The sequence below is a fragment of the Dreissena polymorpha genome, chromosome 14 (assembly GCF_020536995.1).
Source record: "Dreissena polymorpha isolate Duluth1 chromosome 14, UMN_Dpol_1.0, whole genome shotgun sequence".
NCBI lineage: Eukaryota > Metazoa > Mollusca > Bivalvia > Myida > Dreissenidae > Dreissena > Dreissena polymorpha.
The window spans coordinates 6,533,208-6,558,752 of NC_068368.1; the positions used below are offsets into that span (position 1 = coordinate 6,533,208).

Sequence of the window (25,545 nt, forward strand, 5' to 3'; positions counted from 1 at the left end):
AAAGTTCTTAATATTTGTTCATGAAACTTGAAACATGGATAGATGGCAATATGGACATTATGCACGTCATTTTTCATTTTTTTCATACGTCAAAAATTCTTGTTGCTATGGCAACAACAAAAAATATATTCTTACAATGTTGGAGCCGGTAGGGGACATATATTGCTTGGCAATTGTCTTGTCTATTTTATGTGATCAATAATAAACAACACAATTCAGACATGGAAACAAAAGTTATTACAGCTTTAAAATGCAACACATCATCAGCAATATACGTAAAATAAATGCCTTTTCCATTGTGTGTCAATATTGTTTTGGAGAGAACAGACATAATGAAATGCTTTTCCGTATGTGAATAAACATCATGGACAGTAAAATAATTCTTGCTGACAAATTAAAATGATATCTTTAGCAAATTGAAGACATGAATGGCTCTTTTCAACTCTAAGAGCACAAGTTTATTTAAACACATTGTAAGTTTTTCATATTTATTTTCAGGAAGTACATGTAACATGGAACAATAAACATCAAGTTTAAAAACAATATTCGTTTATATTTGCTACCTTAATATTTTTATCCTGAGTATTTGTCCCGCTTCTAACTCAGGTAGTAAGAGACGATTTCAGCAACATTAATATAGCACAAAACGACCAAACTTGTGACAGCAATCCAACAGAACTACAGTAAGTCTGTCTTTGTATAATTAATATTTTCCAGTTTTCACAACTTGTCCAAATGAAGTTACAACAAGCAATATAAATATAGATATAGTGCAGAACAGGACAATCACTTACACAGAAAAAATACCACCAATTCATTGTAGGGTCTTAAAAAACTCTGCATTGGCTACTCTTTGGATGTGGAAACAAGCAACGCCTCAACCCCATATGCTTTTGCGTAAGAACTGTCCAAGAGTACAATGTTTTTATTACGAATGATAACAATAGAGCACAGGAACAAAAATCTCTCTCGTGTCTATCTTATTTTCCCCTATACTTATTCCTAGTGTCATGCAGTGGTTTATTCCATGTTTTAAAATTCTGCTTAACCAATTTTTTTCATTTAAATATTGACCAGGTTATAACTACAATGTAGTTAAATTCTGATGGGGTTGCTAATCCGTATGTTGATTAAATAATACAAGTTTAAAAAATCCATACCACATGCATACTCAAAATACTCAAGATATTCTGACCCCTACCCCTGCCATTGATACCCCTGAGCATATAAAGGGATTCAGGCGTACAGGGATAATTTTCCTTTTGCTGCCCTAATTTTTAAAATTATATATGAGGCAGGATTGCCCTCTGTTAAACTCCCATTTCCCCCCATACACCTTCAGCCCCCAAACTGTGATATCGGTTCCCAAACCCCCATCCCCAACCCCCTCAGTCAAACTGTGACATTGGGTCCTCCTCTCTGCGCCGCTTCATGCGCCATGCCTCCATTTCTTCCTCAGTCGGCGCCCTGGCCTCAAACATGCTGTTATACGGCCGCTTGCGCTCGTCAAGTGCTAACAACTCCTCTGCGTGCTTCTGATTGGCAGCCTCTGCCTTCAGGGCCTGGAATAATTACATCAGTGTCTGACTAGGCCTGACATAAAAGAGGCGCATTACAAAAGTATGCAAAATGTTTTTTTAACCATTTACCACTAAACATTTACCACTTAGATATGTAATTTGACGGCTTTGAAGCCACTTAAAAAGTTATATTTAATTAAAGAACTGTCATACTAGATTCAATTTTTAAAAGCTTCATTTCCAACCCTTAGATACTGATGAGCAGCAAACAGCATAAAACCTGAACAGATTGCGAGTAATTTTCACTTTGTCTTAGTGGGAAAGGGTTAATAATACACAAAATTAAAGCAATATGTAATTGAATACAATGAAAGGAATATCTGCTGACGGGATGCCTTAACCATCAAAGCATGAGATCTGGAAAATGTATCATTTTCATTAGGGATGGCAAAACTAAGCAAATATGTAACCGGTTACCTGTTTCAATATTTGAGCAGTTAACCGGTTAACCGACTGTCTTTGTGCCACATAATTGAAAAAAAACACATCCAAAAACGTATACGTTTATAAACAATCACATGTATATGCAAATATACTCTGTCTATTTGATTGTCTTGTAACCTAGTTTCTTTGTTGTAATATTACCTTCAAGGGCATTTACACATAATTATTGTTCAACATCTTGATCAATAAAAGCTAGTGCAAAATTTGAATTATCTTGTGTTTTATTAACACTCATTATCCTTTAAGAATTATGTGCATTAACAATTTGCTGATTAATAACAATTGTAAATTACGTAAATATATTTTGCAATGGGCATAGTGGTTTACAAACCTCTGTTGTTAAGGCCTATTGATACTCAATGTCTTTATAAGGGCGTTTAAGTTTGCAATAGTTGTTAACACAACAGTCATCGGGTGTAATCACTGTGTCCAGCTTTATTGATTTTATCAAGCAACTGTAGTCAACACAATGACATACTTCATGGCACGTGTAAATTGTGACATGTCATGTGTTAATGCAAAAAAATGGTTGGTTGATAATTTAAATTCATCAATATGTGAATAATTGAAACACAATAGAATGTTAAGTGCTAAACAAACACACTGCATAGTAGGTGCCAACTGCCCGTGTGCCTGCTCATTAACCTGTTGCACCCAGATGGTTTACAACTCTAATTGCTTTTGATCCACAGGGGGTATCACGGGGTGGTAATTGCCGATAATTTGCGATAAGATAAGCGGATTAGCCAATAAAGTGAAATGAAGTAAAACAAAACTAAAAAAAAACGATTTGAGCATTTATTGCGTTCAACCAAATATTGTGTTTTCTGCAAAAGTAACCGATTATTTTGTAACTGGTAATCTCCTTAAGAAACGGATAACCGGTTAACCAAATAACCGTTGCCATCCCTAATTTTCATAACCTTACCTTACCCAATGCCTCATACCTTTGCCAACCTCTTCTGTTTCCTCCTCTCTTCTATATTGCCTCTAACCTAACCTTACCCAATGCCTCATACCTTTGCCAACCTCTTTTGTTTCCTCCTCTCTTCTATATTGCCTCGAACCTAACCTTACCCAATGCCTCATACCTTTGCCAGCCTCTTCTGTTTACTCCTTTCTTCTATATTGCCTCCAACCTAACCTTACCCAATGCCTCATACCTTTGCCATCCTCTTCCGTTTCCTCCTCTCTTCTATATTGCCTCTAACCTAACCTTTCCCAATGCCTCATACTTTTGCCAACCTCTTCTGCTTTCTCCTCTCTTCTATAATGCCTCTAACCTAACCTAACACAATGCCTCATACTTTTGCCAACCTCTTCTGCTTTCTCCTCTCTTCTATATTGCCTCAAACCTAACCTTACACAATGCCTCATACTTTTGCTAACCTCTTCTTCTTTCTCCTCTTTTCTATATTGCCTCTAACCTAACCTTACCCGATGCCTCATACCTTTGCCAACCTCTTCTGTTTCCTCCTCTCTTCTATATTGCTTCTAACCTTACCTTACCCAATGCCTCATACCTTTGCCAACCTCTTCTGTTTCCTCCTCTCTTCTATATTGCCTCTAACCTAACCTTACCCGATGCCTCATACCTTTGCCAACCTCTTCTGTTTGATTCTTCTATATTGCCTCCATCCTAACCTTTCCCAATGCCTCATACCTTTGCCAACCTCTTCTGTTTCCTCCTCTCTTCTATATTGCCTCTAACCTAACCTTACCCAATGCCTCATTCCTTTGCAAACCTCTTCTGTTTCCTCCTCTCTTCTATATTGCCTCTTACCTAACCTTACACAATGCTTCATACCTTGCCAACCTCTTCTGTTTCATTCTCTCTTCTATATTGCCTCTAACATAACCTTACCCAATGCCTCACACCTTTGCCAACCTCTTCTGTTTCCTCCTCTCTTCTATAATGCCTCTAACCTAACCTTTCCCAATGCCTCATACTTTTGCCAACCTCTTCTGCTTTCTCCTCTCTTCTACATTGCCTCTAACCTAACCTTACCCAATGCCTCATACCTTTGCCATCCTCTTCTGTTTCCTCCTCTCTTCTCTATTGCCTCTAACCTAACCTTTCCCAATGCCTCATACCTTTGCCAACCTCTTCTGTTTCCTCATCTCTTCTATATTGCCTCTAACCTAACCTTACACAATGCCTCATACCTTGCCAACCTCTTCTGTTTCATTCTCTCTTCTATATTGCCTCTAACCTAACCTTTCCCAATGCCTCATACCTTTGCCAACCTCTTCTGTTTCCTCATCTCTTCTATATTGCCTCTAACATAACCTTACCCAATGCCTCATACCTTTGCCAACCTCTTCTGTTTTCTCCTCTCCTCCTCCTCACTATCCTCATCACTTTCATCATCACTTGAGCTGCTGCTGCTACTACTGCTACTGTGCTTCCTCTTCTTCTTTCTCTGCTGCTTTTTCTTCCTCTTCTTCTTTTTTTTCTTCTCTTGGAGCTTGTCCTGATGCTGCTCCATCAAGGTCCTCTCTTCTTCCTCACCTTCACTGTCTGCTCCATTTTCCTCCCCTTGTACAGCTATCAAACTTCTCTGCAAAACAAATCATAAAAGGAATCATGTTAAAGTATTTTAAACAAATTCTTATATATTTTATTATCTAAATTTATTAAACTGTCCATAACAATACATGTTTTTTTTTGAAAGGCTCAATCAACCCCGTTAATTAACAAAGGTATGTGCATAAGTACCCTTTTGAAATCATCATTTAATTTCCTGTTTAAACGCAACATATCCTCACCCTTAGGATAATGGCCCTTCCATGCAGAAATTATATGTGAAATACCTGACATGGTGATATATACAAATATGATAATCCAATTTGCTTAAAATTATAAATATCTAGTTTCAAATCTCAAATACAAACCTAGTTAAAAAAACAGCCAATGTTTTAACATTATTTCAATATATTTATTTTCTGTGCTTACTTAATAATAAATCCAGATTTAAAAAAATCTTCCTTTTTTAAGATTTAGGTTTTCAAAAAACAAACTTTCATACGGATGACTAGTGCTGAAATGGTCCCACAAATGGACCGAAGATTCAAATCTTGTATCCTAGACCACATATAACCTCCTTGAAATTTGTATTTGAAGCGTAGTGGATATGGTGTCCACCAAGCAACCAGGTCATTGGTTCGATCCTCACTGTGGGAGCTTTCTTAAGATCTCCCCAAAAGACATCAATTACTTGATGTACCCAGGAAACCAAATCGAGAGTGTTTTGATGAAAACACTTTAAATGAAATCAAGGCACACAAATAAATAGATTTAAATCAAATGACCTCCTGTGCAGCCTCTATGCCCGCCAGCCCTGTACAGTAAGACTCCTTGATGAAGGAACAGCAGCACTTGTATCCCCAGCGACCTGCATTCCAGTACGAGCCCCACACACTCTGCAATAGAATAGTAGCCTAGTTTTGTGAAAACTGTTCATAATGCATGTGAAAAAAGTGCTGTCCCAGATTAGCTTATCAGTGACAACACTTTCCGCCTAGACTATATTTTTATTATGAAGATACTTACTAAAATTCATACCCTCCGCCCCCTAAAAAAAGAGTTGTCCTTGATAAGCCTAAACAAACTGCACAGATTTAAAGTATAAATCATGCATACACAAATTGAAAGCAACACCATGCCATGCAAACTAATACAATTAATTAAAGAAGGTTATCGTGTAAAACTTAGAATTATTCATTACAAGAAAAAAACAAGAGATTTGTTTGTCAGAAACACAATGCCCCTTATTGTGCCGCTTTGAAGCCATTAATTTAACCTTTGACCTTTAAGGATGACCTTGACCTTAACCTTTCACCACTCAAAATGTGCAGCTCCATGAGATACACATGCATGCCAAATATCAAGTTGCTATCTTAATATTCAAAAAGTTATGACCAAAACTTTAACCTTGGCAGACAGACAGACAGGACAGACCAGACCAGACCAGACCAGACCAGACCAGACAGACAGACAGACAGACAGACAGACAGACAGACAGACAGACAGACAGACAGACAGACAGACAGACAGACAGACAGACAGACAGACAGACACACAGACAGACAGACAGACAGACAGACAGACAGACAGACAGAAAGACAGACAGACAGACAGACAGACAGACAGACAGACAGACACACAGACAGACAGACAGACACACAGACAGACAGACAGACAGACACACACACAGACAGACAGACAGGCAAAAAACAAAATACCCCCGATTATTCGATCAGGGGGCATAAAAAGTATTGTCACAAATTAGCCTGTGCATTCCACAGAGGCTTATCCGGAAAGACACTTTCAGCCAAGAGTCCTATGCTGTATTTTCATTAAGAAGAGACTTAATACAAACTAAAATCCCTAATAAGCCTGTACAAACTGCAGAGGTTAATCTGGAACAAAAAATGTACACTGATACATTAAGAAAAGTTTCCCATTTACGCAGTTATATGAATACAATGTATTAACTGACGTATACACAAATTGGAAGCAACACCAAGCCATGCAGATAAATACAATTAATTAAAGTAAGTCATCATTGCAAACTTAGGATGATTCATTACATAAAATAAAAAGAGTAACATTACGCCTTGACTATTGTTGTAAGGACTAAATGTCCCAGACAGCGTTTCTTTTCACCATTTCAGGAATTAAGCCGGGTCCCTTTGGATTGGGAAAATTCGCGGCGTTTTGACTCAAATTGGGAAAATAGTGTGGTTGTTGTTTTTCTATAAAATGCTTCAACATTAAGAATAAAAGTTTTTTCAGTATTATATTTACTAAGGTTGAACTTGTATAGCTGGATGTGAGATGAGCAAAATGTTGAGATCTTATTTAAAAAATAAATAATTTAATCTTCAATTGGGAATTTTTAGGTCCTATTTGGGAAAAATGTATCTATTTTTAGATGGGACCAAATACCGGATCCTATATTGAACGAAAAAAACAACACTAGCAGAGGTATTTAAAAAAAAATCAGAAAATATCACAAGAAACAATTTCTGCAAGTTTGAATATTGTACATAAAAATTATAAGAGAACTCCAGCAGACAAGTTCTGATTCATGGATAGACAGACCTCCATGGCAATTCCTGTATTTCCCCTTTTGCTATGTAATGTGGAGAATAATGACAAATATACTATTTCATAATAGTTGTACAAAATATATGAGCGGCGCTCTGTGAAAAAGGGGTTTAATGCAAGTGCGTAAATTGTTGTCCCAGATAAGCCTGTGCAGTTCGCACAGGCTTATCAGGGACGACACTTTCCGCTTTAATGATACTTTTCATTTCAAGAATGTCTCTTCTTAACAAAAATCCAGTTTAGGCGGAAAGTGTCGTCCCTGATTAGACTGCGCGGGCTGCACAGGCTAATTTGGACAACTCTTTTACGCACATGCATTAAACCCCATTTTCACATAGCGCGGCTCATATGAAAGAGCATCAGTTCTCACAGTGTGGTTGTTGATGTAGACGTCCTCCTGGTACTTGGAGCGCACTGTGGGCTTCTCTGCACCCTTGAGCACCGTACCATGACGGGAATACTCGACATAGTCCTCCTACAGAACACAACAGGGAAACTATGGCAACCGTTTTGAGATATATTATCTTTTAATATCTTGCTAAACAGAAAGTTGTAAAACTAAAAGCAGATTTTTAGATGAAACAATACATGGAAATAAACAGTATTATGTAAACATTAAAGATGATTTTGAGTTGAACAGATTTATAGCAGATTCTAATAAGAAAGTATACACGTATGATGAATATTTCATACTATTATATACAGTTGATCCATTTACAGCCTTTTTTAATATTAAATTGCTGTGATATTAAAATAATTGTATAAATGACAAAATAGAAAAATAACAAATTACTAATATTTATGAAAGAATGTATATTCCTTTCTGGAAAACAAACAACAGTGTAAGACAAAACAAGGGACAAAATTGTCACAAAACCAGGTTTTCATTGTGAAAAAAAATCTGATAAAGGGAGAAAACTCAAACTGAACTTTTGAAATGAACAAACAAAATTAACCCCCTTTGTAAGTTTGTTTAAAAAAAAAATAATCTATTTTTAGTCGTGGCGACCTTGACATTGGAGATATTGACGTGATTTTTTCTACGACACACCGTCCCATGATGGTGAACAAATGTGCCAAATGATTTTAAAATCTCACAATGAATGACATAGTTATGGCCAGGACAAGCTCATTTATGGCCATTTTTGACCTTTGAACTCAAAGTGTGACCTTGACCTTGGAGATATCGACGTAATTATTTCGCACGACACACCGTCCAATGATGGTGAACAAATGTGCCAAATGATTTTAAAATCTGACAATGAACGACATAGTTATGGCCCGGACAAGCTTGTTCCGCCCGCCAGCCCGCCAGCCAGCCAGCCCGCCCGCATTCGCCAATCTAATAACCAGTTTTTTCCTTCGGAAAACCTGGTTAACAAAACCAAACAACAGTGTAAGACAACACAGAACCCAATAGCAGTTTAAGACAACAAAAAACTAGTGATTCAACAGGTTACAAAAATAAACCTTTTACTGTAACTAGTTATTGAGCAGTACAATGAACAACCTTTAAACTAAAAATGGTCAACAATATTTTAAACAAACGCAATATTGCTCCTACATGTACTCTCTATACAGAAGAGGATGAGCATAACGTAAGAGAGCTTCCATTGATACATAAGCAGCCATATCTGTTTCATAATAAAAAATGTAATATAACATTTATTTCAAGAATTTTTTTAATGAATTAGGACTTTGCATTTATTTTTCCTGTGTAAAAGCATATTAGTAAAAAGTTATAAGAACAACACAATATTCATTTTCACTGGTCATCATTTTATTTTTGGTGGGTTTTTAATATGATGTTCATGGCATATCGCTTGCATCGATATTGTGTTTTTTGTTAATTATGTTGAACTTTGACGCAATAACATAAATACTAAGTTAAGTGATTATTTTTTTATAGTTTTTTTAAAGTTGTTATGAATATAAATTAGTATGATAATTTACTTTCTTCATTCAAACTTTTCTCAGATGGTTGTGGTGGCATTGTTGTAATTTGTAAATTTCTAATATGATCATTAAATTCCGATAAAACAAAAACCATATATACTAATTACAAATGTTAATAGTTATTAAATTGTTTCTTATAAGCACTTCATTTTCGTGAGCATACAGTCTGGAATATTTGTTAACAACATATCAAAATAAACCGTCCAACATCTCAACTGATTATCATCGCGAGTTTAATGTATTTGTCTATTTCATCTACACTAAAAGCCCGAACTCCCAGTTTGCAAGTCAAGTTTTCGTAAGTAAAACACAACATGAGAGCCAATTATCAAACAAATCCCTGTTTTTAACCACAATCATACTGATTTATTGCTTTATACTGTGTTGACACCTTATTTATTACTGTTGTTATTGGTATTAGACGCCAGCGTAGGTTGGCAGTATGTCACTCGCAAAAAGTAAAATCGTAGGATTTATTCTGTGAATAAAGCATAAATAAAACAAGAGCATGGCATAGCGGGTGCCAACGCTCGGCTCTGGGTGCAGTTTTGAATGAATGAAAGCTTGTCAGAAGTGACCTTGACCTTTGACCTAGTGACCCAAAAAAGGGTGTGGCATATAGAACTCATCAAGGTGCATCTACATATGAAGTTTCAAAGTTGTACGTGGAAGCACATTGATTTTCGAGCCTATGTTAAGGTTTTAGCATGACGCGGACGGCAGACAACAAGCTGGCTATGACAATACCTCGGGTTTTCTCCAAAAACCTTTTGACAAAACAATTAACTGGTTAACTGATTATTTGGTAGGTTAACCTTTTGCATCACTACAAAAGAAAAACAACAGTGTAAGACTGCACACTCTAAACAAAAGTGTTAACAAGGGACAAAATTGTCACAAAACCAGGTTTTCATTGTGAAAAAAAATCTGATAAAGGGAGAAAACTCAAACCGAACTTTTGAAATGAACAAACAAAATTAACCCCCTTTGTAAGTTTGTTTTTAAAAAAAATCTATTTTTAGTCGTGGCGACCTTGACATTGGAGATATTGACGTGATTCTTTCGTGCGACACACCGTCCCATGATGGTGAACAAATGTGCCAAATGATTTTAAAATCTCACAATGAATGACATAGTTATGGCCCGGACAATTTATGGCCATTTTTGACCTTTGAACTCAAAGTGTGACCTTGACCTTGGAGATATCGACGTAATTATTTCACGCGACACACCGTCCAATGATGGTGAACAAATGTGCCAAATGATTTTAAAATCTGACAATGAACGACATAGTTATGGCCCGGACAAGCTTGTTCCTCCCGCCCGCCAGCCAGCCCGCCCGCATTCGCCAATCTAATAACCAGTTTTATCCTTCGGAAAACCTGGTTAAAAACACAAAACCAAACAAAAGTGTAAGACAACTGAAAAACCAAAGATCAGTGTAAGTGTAACATTCAAACACATTTGCCCCCATGACCTACCGTCTGCGCCATGAGGAGTTGTTTTGGCGGGGCGTCTAGATGCTCTTCCCCTCCATACTTCTCCAGAATGCTGTTTTTGGCCTCCACCTTGGTGTCCTGCTTGCGTTGCTGCACCTCCTTGGCCAGCAGCATCAGTTTGGTGGGATCAGCCTGCAGGTGGACGTCCGCTCCATGCTCGTATGCATCCCACGCAAACACTGGACAGTACAACAATACATGGTAAAGGTATCCGCTCCATGCTCGTATGCATCCCACGCAAACACTGGAGAGTACAACAATACATGGTAAAGGTATCCGCTCCATGCTCGTATGCATCCCACGCAAACACTGGACAGGACAACAATACATGGTAAAGATCAGTTTGGTGGGGTCAGCCTGCAGGTGCACGTCCGCTCTATGCTCGTATGCATCCCACACAAACACTGGACAGTACAACAATACACGTTAAAGGTCCCTGTGGCGTAGAAGTCATGGTGTTTGCCTAGCAACAGGTAGGCCAAAGGTTCAATCCCCACTGTGGGAGCATTTTTAAGATCTCCCCAAATATATACGTACTGGTTCCTTCCAGGAAACTGACTTGAAAGAATCTCAATAAGCTTAAAGCGGGTATATACGATTTTTTATATGTGTTTAATTGTAATATATTGATAAAATATGTTACAATAACACAAAATAGTCAAGAAAAATTATAAATTAAAGCCGAATTTCATAAAATGCAGCAAAGACAAATTAGCGCCCTGAGCCGATTGTGACGTACATATTTTCCTACAATAACCGAAGCATTCGTCTTTGTATTATAAACCGTTAAACTACGTCAGTTTAGATGCACATCGTACATGTATGGTATTCATGCTGGCGAATTCGGCTGTACAGCCGTTTTCAATTTCAGACGTAAATATCTGGCTTATTTCGCATTTTTCGACACATGTTCTTCTTAACTTTTATTTTAATTTATATTGAAATATATATATAATAAGTTTTTTACACAGTTTATATAAATTCATAAATATTTGACAAAATCGTATATACCCGCTTTAAGGCTTTAGATGCAATCAAGCTTAAATAAAAAGGTTCAAAATAATAAGACATGCAGTACATCAGTACATCTTTATTAGAACCTTGTGCCGGGAAAACTGGAATAAATGCATGTGTTTAGAGTTGTTCAAGGTAAGCCTGTGCAGTATACACAGGCCAATCAGGGACGACACTTTATGCCTAAACTGAATATTTGCTGAAAAGAGTTTCTTTACACGGACAATTGCATTAAAGAAGAAAATGACCTCCCTAATTAGCCTGTGCAGACTGGGGACCACACTTAAAGCACATGCATTTAGCCCAGTTTTCCAAGAACAAGTCTCATTTACTACATTCTTTGCTTAGTCACAGGGGAAAAGGGGCAAAATGTCATGGAGCATACCTTGCTTTTTTGCAAATTGCTGCGCATCACCGGAGTAGCGTACAAAGTTGTCACCATGAAATTCTGCCCTGAAAACATAGCATGCATAATAATGTATACGTCTAGTTGATATGAGAATTTGCTCATAAAAGTAACAATAAAAAATACGAATAAATGCAAAAATATATGACATACAAATAAATGACTAAATACCATTATCATAAGTATCCACAAAACAAAAGTTACAATACTATAATATCATCTGTACGTGTAGCGGATTAATATATTTGTCTACATTAAAAAGTTTTAAATTATCGTTATAGCATATAACAATCTTGCTAAAAGCCAAATCAATCCTAGAATCTCTAGCAAAAAGGGTCATTCAGTACTTACTCTTTTTCCTTCCCAGTGTTTTTAAAGGGGTCCTCCCTCATAGACCTTGTTTTAGGGTCATAGTACGCAGAGTTCACATCAAGATTGTGCAGGTACTGGAATCAACATTACAAAAATGCATCTGAAATTGGTGTCCGCCTAGTTTTTATCCACACACTTCTGATTTAACAGTTTTCATGGATACTGATTTAACAATTTCAATGCTATTTCAGAGTAATGCATTTTTTTTTATCAACATCAGGGGTTTTGTTACAACATCAGGGGTTTTGTTACAACATCAGGGGTTTTGTTACATAAAATACTTATCAGGCTAACACTCTATTTTAATATTTAGCTTAGCTTTACTTATATTTGTTCAAATATCTTTTGTGTATCATTATGGGGTCTTTAAATTTATTAGATGCTTGCAAATAAACTATTTATTTCCATTCATTACCAACTTTTTAAAAAACTTTCAAGTAAGTGATCACTTCAACAAAATTGGGCCCGTTATGACTCAAAAAAGGATTTGACCCTTTATGAACCAAGAATGGATGATGGCCATTATGACTTAACACCGTTTGACTTAACCCTTTCCCCCATAAGAAGAAAAGTGAAAATGGCTTTTGCAAACTGCATCAAACCAGAACAGCCTGCGAGTAACTCAAAGTCTGTTCAGGTTTTATGCTGTTTGCTGCTCATCAGTATCTAAGCATTTGAGATGAAGCCTTAAAAACTTAAATATAAGGGACTACAAATGCGTGAAATACATATCTAAGTGGTAAAGGGTTAAGAAAGACTGGAGCTCCCTTACCTTGGCAGTGTCTTCTCGTATACGGAGATTGCGCACGGTGATTCTCTGTTTGGTCTCAAACTTCTGGCCAGGCATGTCAATATCATCGGCATACTTGTCCTCATCATCGGAGTCACCTTTCGTCTGCAATATGGAAATTAAAGCATTATCTTGAATCAATTAAAGCATTCCAAATAGATTAGGAAAAAAGTACAACAAATAGTCCATTTATAAGGACAAAAAATGAAAACGCAGTATGTGGACTGCATGTTCGCACATCTTATTTGATTCATACACCATATTAAACAATATATATATATTCATGTATAATGTTACATTAAGTATTAAATGACAACAATTATCTATTTGAACGGGTCTCTGGGAATACCTGGCTTTAAGCATGTGCGTAAAGTGTCGTACCATATTAGGGCTGTGTAGTTTACCCAGACAACCCTAAATAAAAACAAGAGAAAAAGAACATGCCTGATTGGTATATGTTGACTGCACAGTATAATCTGGGATAGTCCTGCCTACATATGCCTTAAGACAGGTTTTTCCAGAGACCAGCTAATTTCTACTTTTGGAGCCTTCTTCTAGGCTCGTTTCCTTTTAAAAATAGGGCTAGTATAAGCACAAACTTCCGAAGTAAAGGTTTACGTTTTCCGTAAACATGAGTTTCAGATAAATGTCCTTCAAGTTCTGTAAATTTGTTTTTACGTTTTTACATAATGGTGAATACTATAATGAAAAGAAAATTTATATAATTTCAAATGTGAATCAAACTTCCGTGCCTGATACTCTGAATTCCACAGTAATCTTAATATTTTTGCTCAGACATTTCCTGAATAATGGCTCTGGGCAAATGTAAACCTACCACTTTAGTCTCGATGTCGGGTTTGTCACTTCCATCCAATATGTCTTCTTCAATATTCTTCTCTTTCAATAAACGTTTAGCCTGAAATGAAGCATTACAATGAGCTATTTTCAGTCAGATGAAACATCAGCTCTGTAAACAAATAAATATATCCCTTTAAAAAAATATATAAACACAACAAGAGCTGTCACCATAGGATGACTTATGCTGTCTACAAACGCTTGATAGAAGTTATGAGCTTTTTTCGAAACCTAAACTCAGATTTCGAAACCTTAACGCGGACCCTAAGTTCTACATCAAAGTCACAGGGGTCAACATTTTTGTGGGTATGGAAAGGCCTTGTCCATATACACATGCATACCAAATATGAAGGTTATATCTCAAGGGACATAGGAGTTATGAGCATTTTTTCGAAACCTAAACACAGATTTCGTAACCTAATCGCCAACCCTTATTTCAACGTCAAGGTCACAGGGGTAAAAAATTTTGTGCGTATGAAAAGGCCTTGTCCATATACACATGCATACCAAATATGAAGGTAACATCTTAAGGGACATAGAAGTTATGAGCGTTTTTCGAAACCTAAACGCAAAGTGTGACGGAAAGATGGACAGACGGTCAGACAGACGAATAGTCCGATCACTATATGCCCTCCTACTGGGGGCATAAAAAAACTAATAATTTTTTTATCTAAAAAAACGTTAAATGGACACGTTCACAGATTGTCAAAATGAAAATTGTCCAATTAAAGGTCACAGATTCAAAAACTCAGACAACTAATCATACAGCAAATTAACACTGATAGTGTTGACGCATACTGAAAATCCATTTAAGCCAGGCTCTGTGAAAAGGGGGTTTAATGCAAGTGTCGTCCAAGATTAGCCAGCCAAGTCCGCACAGCTTTGCTGATATTTTTCAGTTAATGGAAGTCTCTTCTTGCGAAAATCTAGTTTAAGCAGAAAGTGTTGTCCCTGATGACCTGATCACACATGCATTAAAACCCTTTTTACCCAGAGCACGGCCCATTTCCGTTTATGACCTGGGTTGCTTATATGAAGTGAGATTGGCATGCCAAAATATAACAGCCTGATGGCAATACTTTTTTAATTCAAGTCAGTGGGTTGAGTCCAAGTGAAAAACTTTTTTTTTCTTCTTTCTTAAATTCTTTTCTTGTGTTTAACTGGAGCTCGTTAGTTCCAATGTTTAAGCGAAATGACCATATTTTTACAAACTTGAATATAATTTCAAAATAAATGGCCTATATTTTAACAAAAGTACCACAAACAAGAGTTCCAAACTAATGTATCCAATGTGCCATCCGTACTAGCGCAAACCTGTTCAATTTTCTCAAACTCCTCGTAGATTTTCTTGTGCTGCTCAGGATCATATCCATTCCATCGATCACGCTTCCCCTCGTAATCAAAGGACAACTCTGGCTGCAGATGTTCATCGGGGGCAAAATTATCTCCTGTGAACTTCGCACCTATCTTTCTGGGTCTCTGAGGGTTGAAGTAAGCTCGTTAAGTTGATATTAATTGAACACTTTCAAACTCAGATACACACTTTGAAGCCTTCATTAATCCTATGAAAATCAAGCTAAATGTAATACGTTTTTATCTTGATTCAAGGTTTGAAGGCCTCAATTGCAACTCTTAACTGATTAGCAGCCAGTAACTGGCAGGCTGTTCTGGTTGCATGCAGGTTTTACTTAATATTTATCTGTTTTATATTAATGTCATTTGATGTTTCAAGTACAGTATTTTTTTTAATGAAATCTTGGTAAATGTACATTGACACATCTGCTAAAACCCACTTATAGGCTTGGCATTTGTACAAAATCGTACAGATAAATAAACGCTTGTTTAAATTTAAGACAGCACTGTCTTAAGGTATATATAATACAATACTAATGCAAACTGCTAAAACTATAGCTTTGTCACAGGCGTGACGAATACCCCCACATGCCGCATTGACACATAATATTTTGCATGTCGTCTTCACAAAAAACAGCGGACACCATGCACAATTTTTAAAACGCACTAAGTGACCCCTTGACCTAGTTATTAACCCAGAAAGGCCCATGTTCTAACTTGGCCTTAAGATCATCTCCATAAAACTTCTGACCAAGTTTGGTGAAGATCGGATAAAAACTACTTGAATTAGAGAGCGGACACCACATGCTGAATGTTAAAAAACGCACTAATTGACCCCGTGACCTAGTTTTAGGCCCAAATTGGCCCATGTTCAAACTTGTCCTAGAGATCATTTAGATAAAACTTGTGACCAAGTTTGGTGAGGATTGGATGAAAACTACTTGAATTAGAGATCAGACAACATGGTGAGGTTTAAAACGCACTAATATACCCCGTGACCTAGTTTTTGACCCAGCATGACCCATATTCAAACTTGACCTAGACATCATCTAGATACAACTTCTGACCAAGTTTGGTGAAGATTGGATGAAAACTACTTGAATTAGAGAGCGGACAACATTGTGATGTTTAAAACGCACTAAGTGACCCCGTGACCTTGTTTTTGACCCGGCATGACCCATATTCAAACTTGCCCTAGACATTATCAAGATACCACTTCTGACCAATTTTGGTGATGATTGGATAAAAACTACTTGAATAAGAGAGCAGACAACATGGTGAGGTTTAAAACACACTAAGTGACCCCGTGACCTAGTTTTTGACCCGGCATGGCCCATGTTTGAACTTGACCTACACATCATCTAGTTACAACTTCTGACCAAGTGTGGTGAAGATTGGATTTAAACTACTTGAAATAGAGAGCGGACACCATGCTCAATGTGTAAAACGTACAAAGTGACCCTGTGACCTAGTTTTTGATCTGGCATGGCCCATGTTCGAACTTGGCCTTCAGATTATCTAGATAAAACTTCTGACAAGTTTGGTGAAGATCGGATGAAAACTACTTGAATAAGAGATAGGACACCATGCTGAATGTTAAAAAACGCACTAAGTGACCCCTTGACCTAGTTTTTGACCCGGCAATGCCCATGTTCGAACATGGCCTTAAGCGGCAAAATAAAGAAATTCTGTTGGGGATGGGTTTCTTCATATTTTGCTTCTGAAGGGGGGTGTTATAACTTATATTTTACCTATGTTTGGCGGCATCATTTCTATTTTGCTTCTATCCTATTTGCCAACTTAAAATGGACTACATTACAGCTAACGCGAAACCAACAAAGTCCGCGGCAATGCCCCGGACAGATTCTTTAGTTTTCGAAATTTCTCCGCATCCACAACGAGTATTCACTCCGCATAATGCCTCCGCACTCGGCGATAATTCGCGGAGTGAAGCCGCATCTGTTTCTGCCTCAGCATCGATCCGCCGAATCACGCCTCGTCTTAACACGGGGCGATTAGCCGAGAAGAAATATTTACAAATATTGATTGTATACTATAACAAATGTTAAATAATTTTCAAATTAACCAATATAAGAATTTCAAATTAACCAATATAAGAATTTCAAATTAACCAATATAAGAAACAGATAGAGATGATACCCGATATTTTTATTTCTACGCGATTGTTATAACATTTCGTCGGCTTCTATGCATACTTCATACAATTACCATCGGATGTCATCTGTCAAAACAATTATTTTGTAGGTCAGTAGCTAACCATATTGAAGAAATTTACACAGTTTAATCTCGGAAACAAGACTTGCTTTAAACATGGAAAAAAACGATATCTATTTGCATAAGAGTTGCTAAAATACACAGACGACACAAATATAAATAATGTTGACAATTTGAATAAAATCAAATGTTGGTTTATTTTAAAAATGATTACTTTCACTTCGTCCCGATTTTCAGAAAATGACTTGTACATGTGCGTCTTAATTTAAATTTACACATGGCTTAAGTTGATGTACGCTTGTGCAGTGGGAATACCGCAGTCCCAATTGGGCTGCGATTTAATAAAATAGTAGCGTGTAAACTAGATTTGATGAAAAAAAAGCAATCTTTTTGTCTTTACAATTTCTTGAGCAATTTTGAACAGAATATGCCTTTGAAAATGGAAGCCGTGATCTTTCGGAATTATCGTTATTTTAAATGTTTCAAACATAGTTTTTTTACACTTGACATTAGGTGTTGAATCTTTTGATTTGGTGGCATTCTGTTTCATTTCGAACCCCATGCAATTTTTCAGATAACAATCTCTGTGCTTTATTACTCGAACTTGTTAGTTACTGGCCATGTGACTTTGTGCTACTGAACATAACCATCGGGACTGTGTATTATGGCCCATACAAGTGACTCCGACCCGTGTTCATGATCCCTTAATGTTAGATAAGCACGTGCACTATTTTAGAAATAGAAAACCTCACTGAGGGCCCTATGGCAGAATAGTGACCAGCCAGGCAGCCCCAATTAGTATATGCACCAAAGCCGAAGGTTGTTTATTGGTTGTTGCAGATTTTTTTTAACTGTACACGCCATTTGTGTGCAGTCAGTATACAATACAACAAGACTAATGCAAAGCAATATATGTCCCCTACCGGCTCCACCATTGTCAGAAATATTTATTTTTTATATATTTGTTGCCATAGCAACCAAAATTTTTGACGTAGGAACAAAATGAAATGACGTGCACTATGTCCATATTGCCATCTATCCATGTTTCATGAACAAATATTAAGAAGTTTTAAAGTTATCGCAGGATCCATAAAAGTGTGACAGACTCACAGACTGACAAACTGAGGGACACACAGAGCGCAAACCATAAGTCTTAATTGTTTCAATAATGAAGGAACTGAAACAGCGAAATGGTAATGATACAGCGTGTTTGAATTATATTTTATTAAGAGCAAATGCCAAATAATTCGCAAGATACCCCGGTAATTAGTAACAACGAAACTTTTAATGGAAATTAAAATTAATGATCTCAATGTTGTACCCGCTATGAAATGTTTATTTACAAATAAATACACCCACGCCAATTTTCGCGCGCTTTTTATCAGGACAAAGAAATTCATTTAATTCACGTGCACTACGTATATGTGGCTAGAATTTGTAACCGAAAATAGCTGTACACGACGTGTGTAAATCGTGTCAGGTGATTTAGGCATGTTGGAATACAAATGTCCTGATTGGGCACTTATTTCATCAAATCTTTAAATGGAAACATATGCCGAAATTCATTTGATACTTTCGAAAATTGCGAATGTTTGTGTTTATAACATTCTTGAGCACTCTTATCGTCATTATTAACCAGAATTTGCTTTTAAAAATGGAAACCGGGCATATGCAAGATTATCGAGTGATGGATAAAGACGGGAGAAGTTGCATGTATGCGATTGAGACAGTTGAAACGTATGTATCGGGGAATCCAGAGACTCGGGTAAAATACGATTATTACAATCAGCTATGAGTTCTCCATGGCTTCAAACAGTTAATTGCATAATCAAACACGCAATTGTCACTCCTCCAGGTGCGATATCTTACAGCTAGGTGCGAACACAGTTTTGTTTTATACGTGCCATTTAAAAAGACAGAAAAAACCTGTCACGGGCATGGGTGTGAAATACATGTTGAAATTTGAAAACAACAATGCTAACAATCCCATATTGTTCTACAGACAAATTAATTTTATTTTTCAGGGAGGGGATTGGCTTTGATTGTTTATGTCCAAACGTGGTTAATCTACATTTAATAAACAATATTATTCTGAAATTGTAATCAGTTTCTATACAAGGTAAATTATAGTTAATAAAATTGTTTGCCGACGTCACTCTGCTTCGTATCACCAACAATTTCTTCGGTGTTAATACTGCCCTACAACTGCTTTTAAAATCAAAACAGAAGTGACATAAGCGTCAAAAACAACACCATTTTCCTAGGTGTCATTGAAGTAGTTGGCATGTCGGACCGAAAGTGGTCAATTTTATTTGATAAAATTTTATTTCATAAATATACAATCTGCTACAATACAACATGATTTAAAGAAGAGGACAGAATAATCAGAACCCCCAACAAAAAATGCTTTGCAAAATTAATATTTTGGGCTATTGAAATTCGCATTAATAAAAAAACTTCTAAAGGGGGTCCAAATAACAGAAAAAAATATTCTAAAGGGGGTTCTTTTTTTTGTGAAATTAACTTCTGAAGGGGGGTGGTTCATTTTGAAAGTGCCTTCCTGGGGGTGGGACATATGTTTTACTGGAATAGCCCTAAGGCTTTCTATGCAATTGAGCTAAAATAAATAGCTTGAAACTAAACTAGAAACAAGTATTTGGGCACAACACCATTATTTACTGCAAGTGTACATGTTTTTTTCAATAGTCAATGATTCCAGGACGCTTTATGAAACCCATAGACAGGACAACCAACAATATTTAAGTGTCCTTATTGCAATCTGAAACATGTTTTACGCAAAATTCAACATACCTCTAAACAGTCTTTTTTCTTGTGTGTCATGGCTCCACAGTTCTCACAGGCCCCCTTCCTGAACTTGGTGCCAACTGGCCCCTGAAATGATTTGAACCATGCTCTGTGAAAAGGGGATTCAATGCATGTGTGTAAAGTGTCATCCTCAGGGATGACACTTCCGCTTATGACATTTGTGATACATGTATTTATTGTTTCAAGAAAGTCAACTCTTAAAAATAAAACATTCCTTTGTACAGATTGATTGCCCCTTATACACTTTTTAGTAATCAAGCATCCCATTATACGATTGCATTGCCTCTTGAACAGTGTTTTTAATCAGACATCTATTTATACATATTGTCCTCCCTATAAAACACTGTTTATAAATAAAAAATACCTTTATAGAGATTCATTATATATATATATAAATATATAAATATATATATAATATATATATTGATTCATTAAAAGGGGCAAAAAAAAGGCAATAATCCCTTTAAAAGATATAAGATTGCCTTGCTCCTTATACACTTTTAATTAATCAATTATCCCTTTATACAGATTGCTTGCCTCTTTAACGCCTTTCTTGAACCACTGATCATGGCTTGTGTACTGCTTTAGCTTCTCTGGCTGTTGACGTTGATGTTTCAACGTGGGCCGGTTATCTCCGAAGAACCAGGGCACTTGCATGATATACTGGGGAATGTGCGGGTTGATGTCCCTGAAAAATGGAGGTCGGGTTAATCTTTTACTATGATTGAAAAGGAAAGTTTTAAAGTCGCTACCAAATACATTAAAAAAATTCAAGCAATTTAAAACAAAGTCTACAAAACTTGGGAGACAGAGGTACAAGACTCATTCCAGGAGTGGCACTAACAGGAGGATTGTTGCAAACAGGCTCAATCTGACAATGGCATAGATGAGGGTTCTAGTGATAACAAAGCCTCGAGTTTGAATCCCATTTGGTGAGTATTCTCAAAATCTGTCCACACAAAACAAGTATTCATTGTTCTCAGGAAACAAACTCTATATTTTCAATAAACCATATGAAAGCTTACAACTTAACCAAGCTGAATCAAGTAGGTTTATACAATGTCATGTTCTGTAGTGGATTTGGTGTTTGCCTAGCAAAAAAGAAGCTCATGGGTCCAATGAATACTTTGATAGCTTTTTTTAAAATCGTCAAAGACACTTAGTGCTGGTTCTAACATGGAAAGAGACTTGAGATTCAATGTAAAAGAGCTTAAATAAACAGGTTTACTGCTCAGAAGCAAATGTAAATTGACATATGCAACCAGGATAAAACCAGAACAGCCTGGGAGTAACTTGCAGTCTGTTCAGGTTTTATGCTGATTGCTGCTCATTAGTATCTTAGGGTTTTCCAGTAAAAAAAGTCTTTAAGTTTAAAATTTTTGTATAAGGGACAACAAATGTGTCAAAGTGCTTATCAAAGTGTTAAAGGTTTAAACTACAATTGGTGTGTGCTTACTTTCCCTCCTCGTCCTGCATGGCTGGTACGGTGCCTGCCTTCCTGGCCTCCTCAAGTTCCTTCATCTTCTTGTAGTCCTCTCTTGACTTCTTCTGCGGCCCATCATCCTCACCTTCCTTCCTCGCCTGCTTGGCCACCACCGAGGGTGGCAGGTTTTGCACGAACGACATGGTCTGTGTTTCTGAGTTCACACCTCTCTGGAGAAACTGTTCTGTCACATTTTATGACAGTTGATGTGATTTTGCTAAAAATATACAGACTTATTTCTCTATACTAATTCAATAAGGATTAAAGTAATTAATGTATAGTGTATAACTTTAAGTACTAAATATCACTCTGATCAGTTGATTGTTCACACAGTGGCAACTAAAAAGCATATATTAATTACAGTTTTAATTGGTTGAAAGATTTTTCTGAGGAAGAAAACTCCACCTACCCTTGATAAAGGCTATAATACTAATATTAAAAACTTTCCTAAGTCAAAGGTGAAGCAATGAGTATTTTCTTCATTACTCACTGTCACAATAAGCAATCACAATTTCTATGCTTAAAAACTAGGTGGCTCAGGCCAAAGGAAAGCCCAGTTTACACTTTTTGAATGCATATACTTTATATGGCTAAGTCTTTATAGACAAGTTAATGCGTGACGTCACATGCACCTGCAAAGTTAAGACTCCGCCCACTGGTTGGCAAAAAGAGGTGCAATTCATATAAGCGCATATAGAGAAGGTTGACAAAATCATCGTTTTTAATGATAATCATGCACAATATCAAATATAATTTTTCTAATTAGGTCTGAATAAAACATTAGCATGCAAGGAAATGCATCTTTGGAACGATAATATTGTTGTTATTATTAATTGTTTTTACTAACAACGAACTCGGGAGTGTAACACAATCTATGAGCTCGGTATGTGGTTACACAAAAATCTCTCTACTTGGCACTTCTTCGCAACCATTTTTGGTTTAAAAAATTCTCAGAAATTGAAATTCTTTCAGAATAAATTTAATTTAATGAACAAAAACAAATAATGATGAATAAAAACAACCAATAGGTCGATTTTATGTTCGCGACATCGGGTAACCGATTTGAACCTTTATATGTCTGAAAAAACTAACCTTCTTACACATTAAATAAATTCTCTTGTTTAATGTAATTGTTTTATTTAATTGTTCACACTAATTTTGACACTCTTTGTTGCAGCATTTAAATCGCGGTGTTTAATTGCACTTTGTTATCACAAACCGATTATCTCGTTATGATCGGATACTGTCCAGACAATTACAAAGAAAACATGGTGGCATAAACCCAGGGACCTATACTTGGGTCCCTGCATGAACCACATGTTGCAGGCAAGTGTCTCGTCAGTAACATAAGTTGCGATACCTCCATGTCATTTCTTGGCATATTGAGCAATCATTTAAGCCAAACTTTAAAGCTAAAAATACTGATCATGCAGTTGCTGCAATGAAATATTTTAACATAAACAAAAATGAAGACATTTGTCGGAAATGGATTAACAGGAACTAGTGTATATATATACAATAGCCAGTTTAATCTTAATAATAAATTGTTTAACAAGAGATTGCCAAGCAATATTGTCCCCTACCGGCGAAACTCCACCATTGTCAGATTAAAAAAACATATATTTGTTGCCATAGCACCCAGAATTCTTGACGTAGGAACAAAATGAAATGACGTGCATAATCTCCATATTGCCATCTATCCATGTTTCAAGTTAAATGAAAAAATATGAAGAACTTTTAAAGTCATTGCAGGATCCAGAAAAGTGTGACAGACTGACAGACAGACTCACAGACACACAGAGCGCAAACCATAAGTCCCCTCCGGTTTCACCCGTAGGGGACAATAACTATACATTTTAAATATTGTGCAATTTTACTGCTACACAATTAAGATATTTGACGGGTACCAGCAAAAGTAAACTCCGCTATTACGTGTAAAGATTGTACATTGCTGCAGTGTACGAAACACCATCATGAACACAAGAAATCACAATCGGGTAAAAAATACTTTCGTTAAATAAATTAAATATATGCATTAATCATAAAATACTAGATTTTTATCACTCCTTATTACTGGTAAAGAGATTTCAATATAAATGCAAAGACAGTTCAATTTGCATAATTAATATGCAGGGTTTTTCTGTTTATATGCTAAATTGTATTTATATAGTCATTCAGTGTAAACGAAAAACGTAAATTCATTCAATGTAAAAGAAAATTACCACAATATTTAAAAAATGCAATGTATTCCGCTTTTTAGGGCTTTGTTTTATAATTGATTAAATGCACCTCTGACACTATCGATTGCTAATGAAAATAAACACAATGCACACAACTTACAATTATAATAAAATTAATATATGTTTTACTAGTGTTGAAATATAATTTATTCAAGTCTTATTATAAGAAAGAATACGGCTAATTACTTGTTTTGTGGAATTGTAAGTATAAAATTTAGTCTTCCGATCACGCTTACTCTATGCTTATAACTACTTTGAAATATTATGAAGAGGACATTTTATTAGTGAATATACATTTATTTGGTACTACATATGATTTATTTGCACTATTTTTTATGTGTTTTAATGTTTATTTAGGTTTTATAATCAATTTATTAACTAAACAAAAGCCCTTCATACATGATTTACATAACTATAACCAGTGTTTTTGCCAACCAGTCAGTGTGCATGCGCGGAAATGCCCGAATGTAAACATTAACAATTAACTTGTCTATTGGAAACACTTAAGTCTTAGAAAGTTGCGACATTTATATAATGGATTTTAAGAGGCAACACATATAAAAAATGATCCAAAAGATTCAGATTAAAATGATCGGTGGCTTTTAATTTGATAATTTAATGACAATGTTTATAACATATGGGAATTTTTTTTTTTCAATAGAAAAAATACATGAAAGAATTAAAAAACTGCAATCGCATTAACTATATGAACTTAAGTGTCGTGACACTATACAGTAATTACATACAACTATAATTGTTAATAAAATAATTAATCTGACGTTCAAAGACATAAATTATCCTGTTATGTTATGTCGCGAAAATACATTACACCAACTAATTATGTATATTTGTTCGACGACCAACATTTGCATCTTATATTTATAGTATAAATACTTAAATGAATGTGCACATTTGAAGGACTAAACGTAAACAAGTATTATATGCAATATAAAAATAACACAAACAAGGAAACACCAATATTTACGTGTTATTTACTCGCTTAAAATGTGTTGTATCGTCAGAAAAGCAAAGCAGCCTACAGGTTACAATATAATATGATTATAGGTGCTACCTAATTTACGGGCAAAAGCTTTTTTGATAACCATGAATTTTTAATAAATAATATGATTATAGGTGCTACCTAATTTACGGGCAAAAGCTTTTTTGATAACCATGAATTTTTAATAAATATATGGACATTATTGTGTTCAAAATATTATAATTGTTTCAATAATAAAGTAATGCATACAAAAATCTTCAAACGAGTAACATGTTTCTAGCTTATACGTTTCCGTACATTAATTGCCATCTATTGATTGCTATCTAGGATGTCAGTAAATTATGACGCCCCGCACCACGACCGACGTGTTCCCCTCCTC

The 25,545-nt window shown here is 36.0% G+C and overlaps 1 protein-coding gene across 3 annotated transcripts; it reads right to left on the reverse strand.

Annotated features, from left to right (window-relative positions):
* Positions 1–471: 471 nt before the first annotated feature.
* LOC127858032 (pre-mRNA-splicing factor SLU7-like) lies at positions 472–25,214 on the reverse strand. 3 transcript variants are annotated; one of them, XM_052394875.1, is made up of 14 exons: positions 25,152–25,214; positions 21,900–22,143; positions 20,981–21,131; positions 20,429–20,509; positions 15,344–15,508; positions 14,010–14,090; positions 13,157–13,279; positions 12,364–12,458; positions 11,992–12,059; positions 10,575–10,771; positions 7,508–7,612; positions 5,337–5,447; positions 4,334–4,585; positions 472–1,562 (listed from the first exon to the last, which is right to left on the reverse strand). In XM_052394875.1, exons 2-14 carry the CDS (start codon positions 22,067–22,069, stop codon positions 1,389–1,391), a joined length of 1,773 nt encoding a protein of 590 aa, XP_052250835.1. In that variant the 5' UTR covers positions 22,070–22,143; positions 25,152–25,214; the 3' UTR covers positions 472–1,388. The 3 variants fall into 3 exon arrangements, with proteins under 3 accessions (XP_052250835.1, XP_052250834.1, XP_052250836.1); XM_052394874.1 differs by having other exon boundaries at positions 25,163–25,186; XM_052394876.1 differs by having other exon boundaries at positions 25,167–25,185.
* Positions 25,215–25,545: the final 331 nt, after the last annotated feature.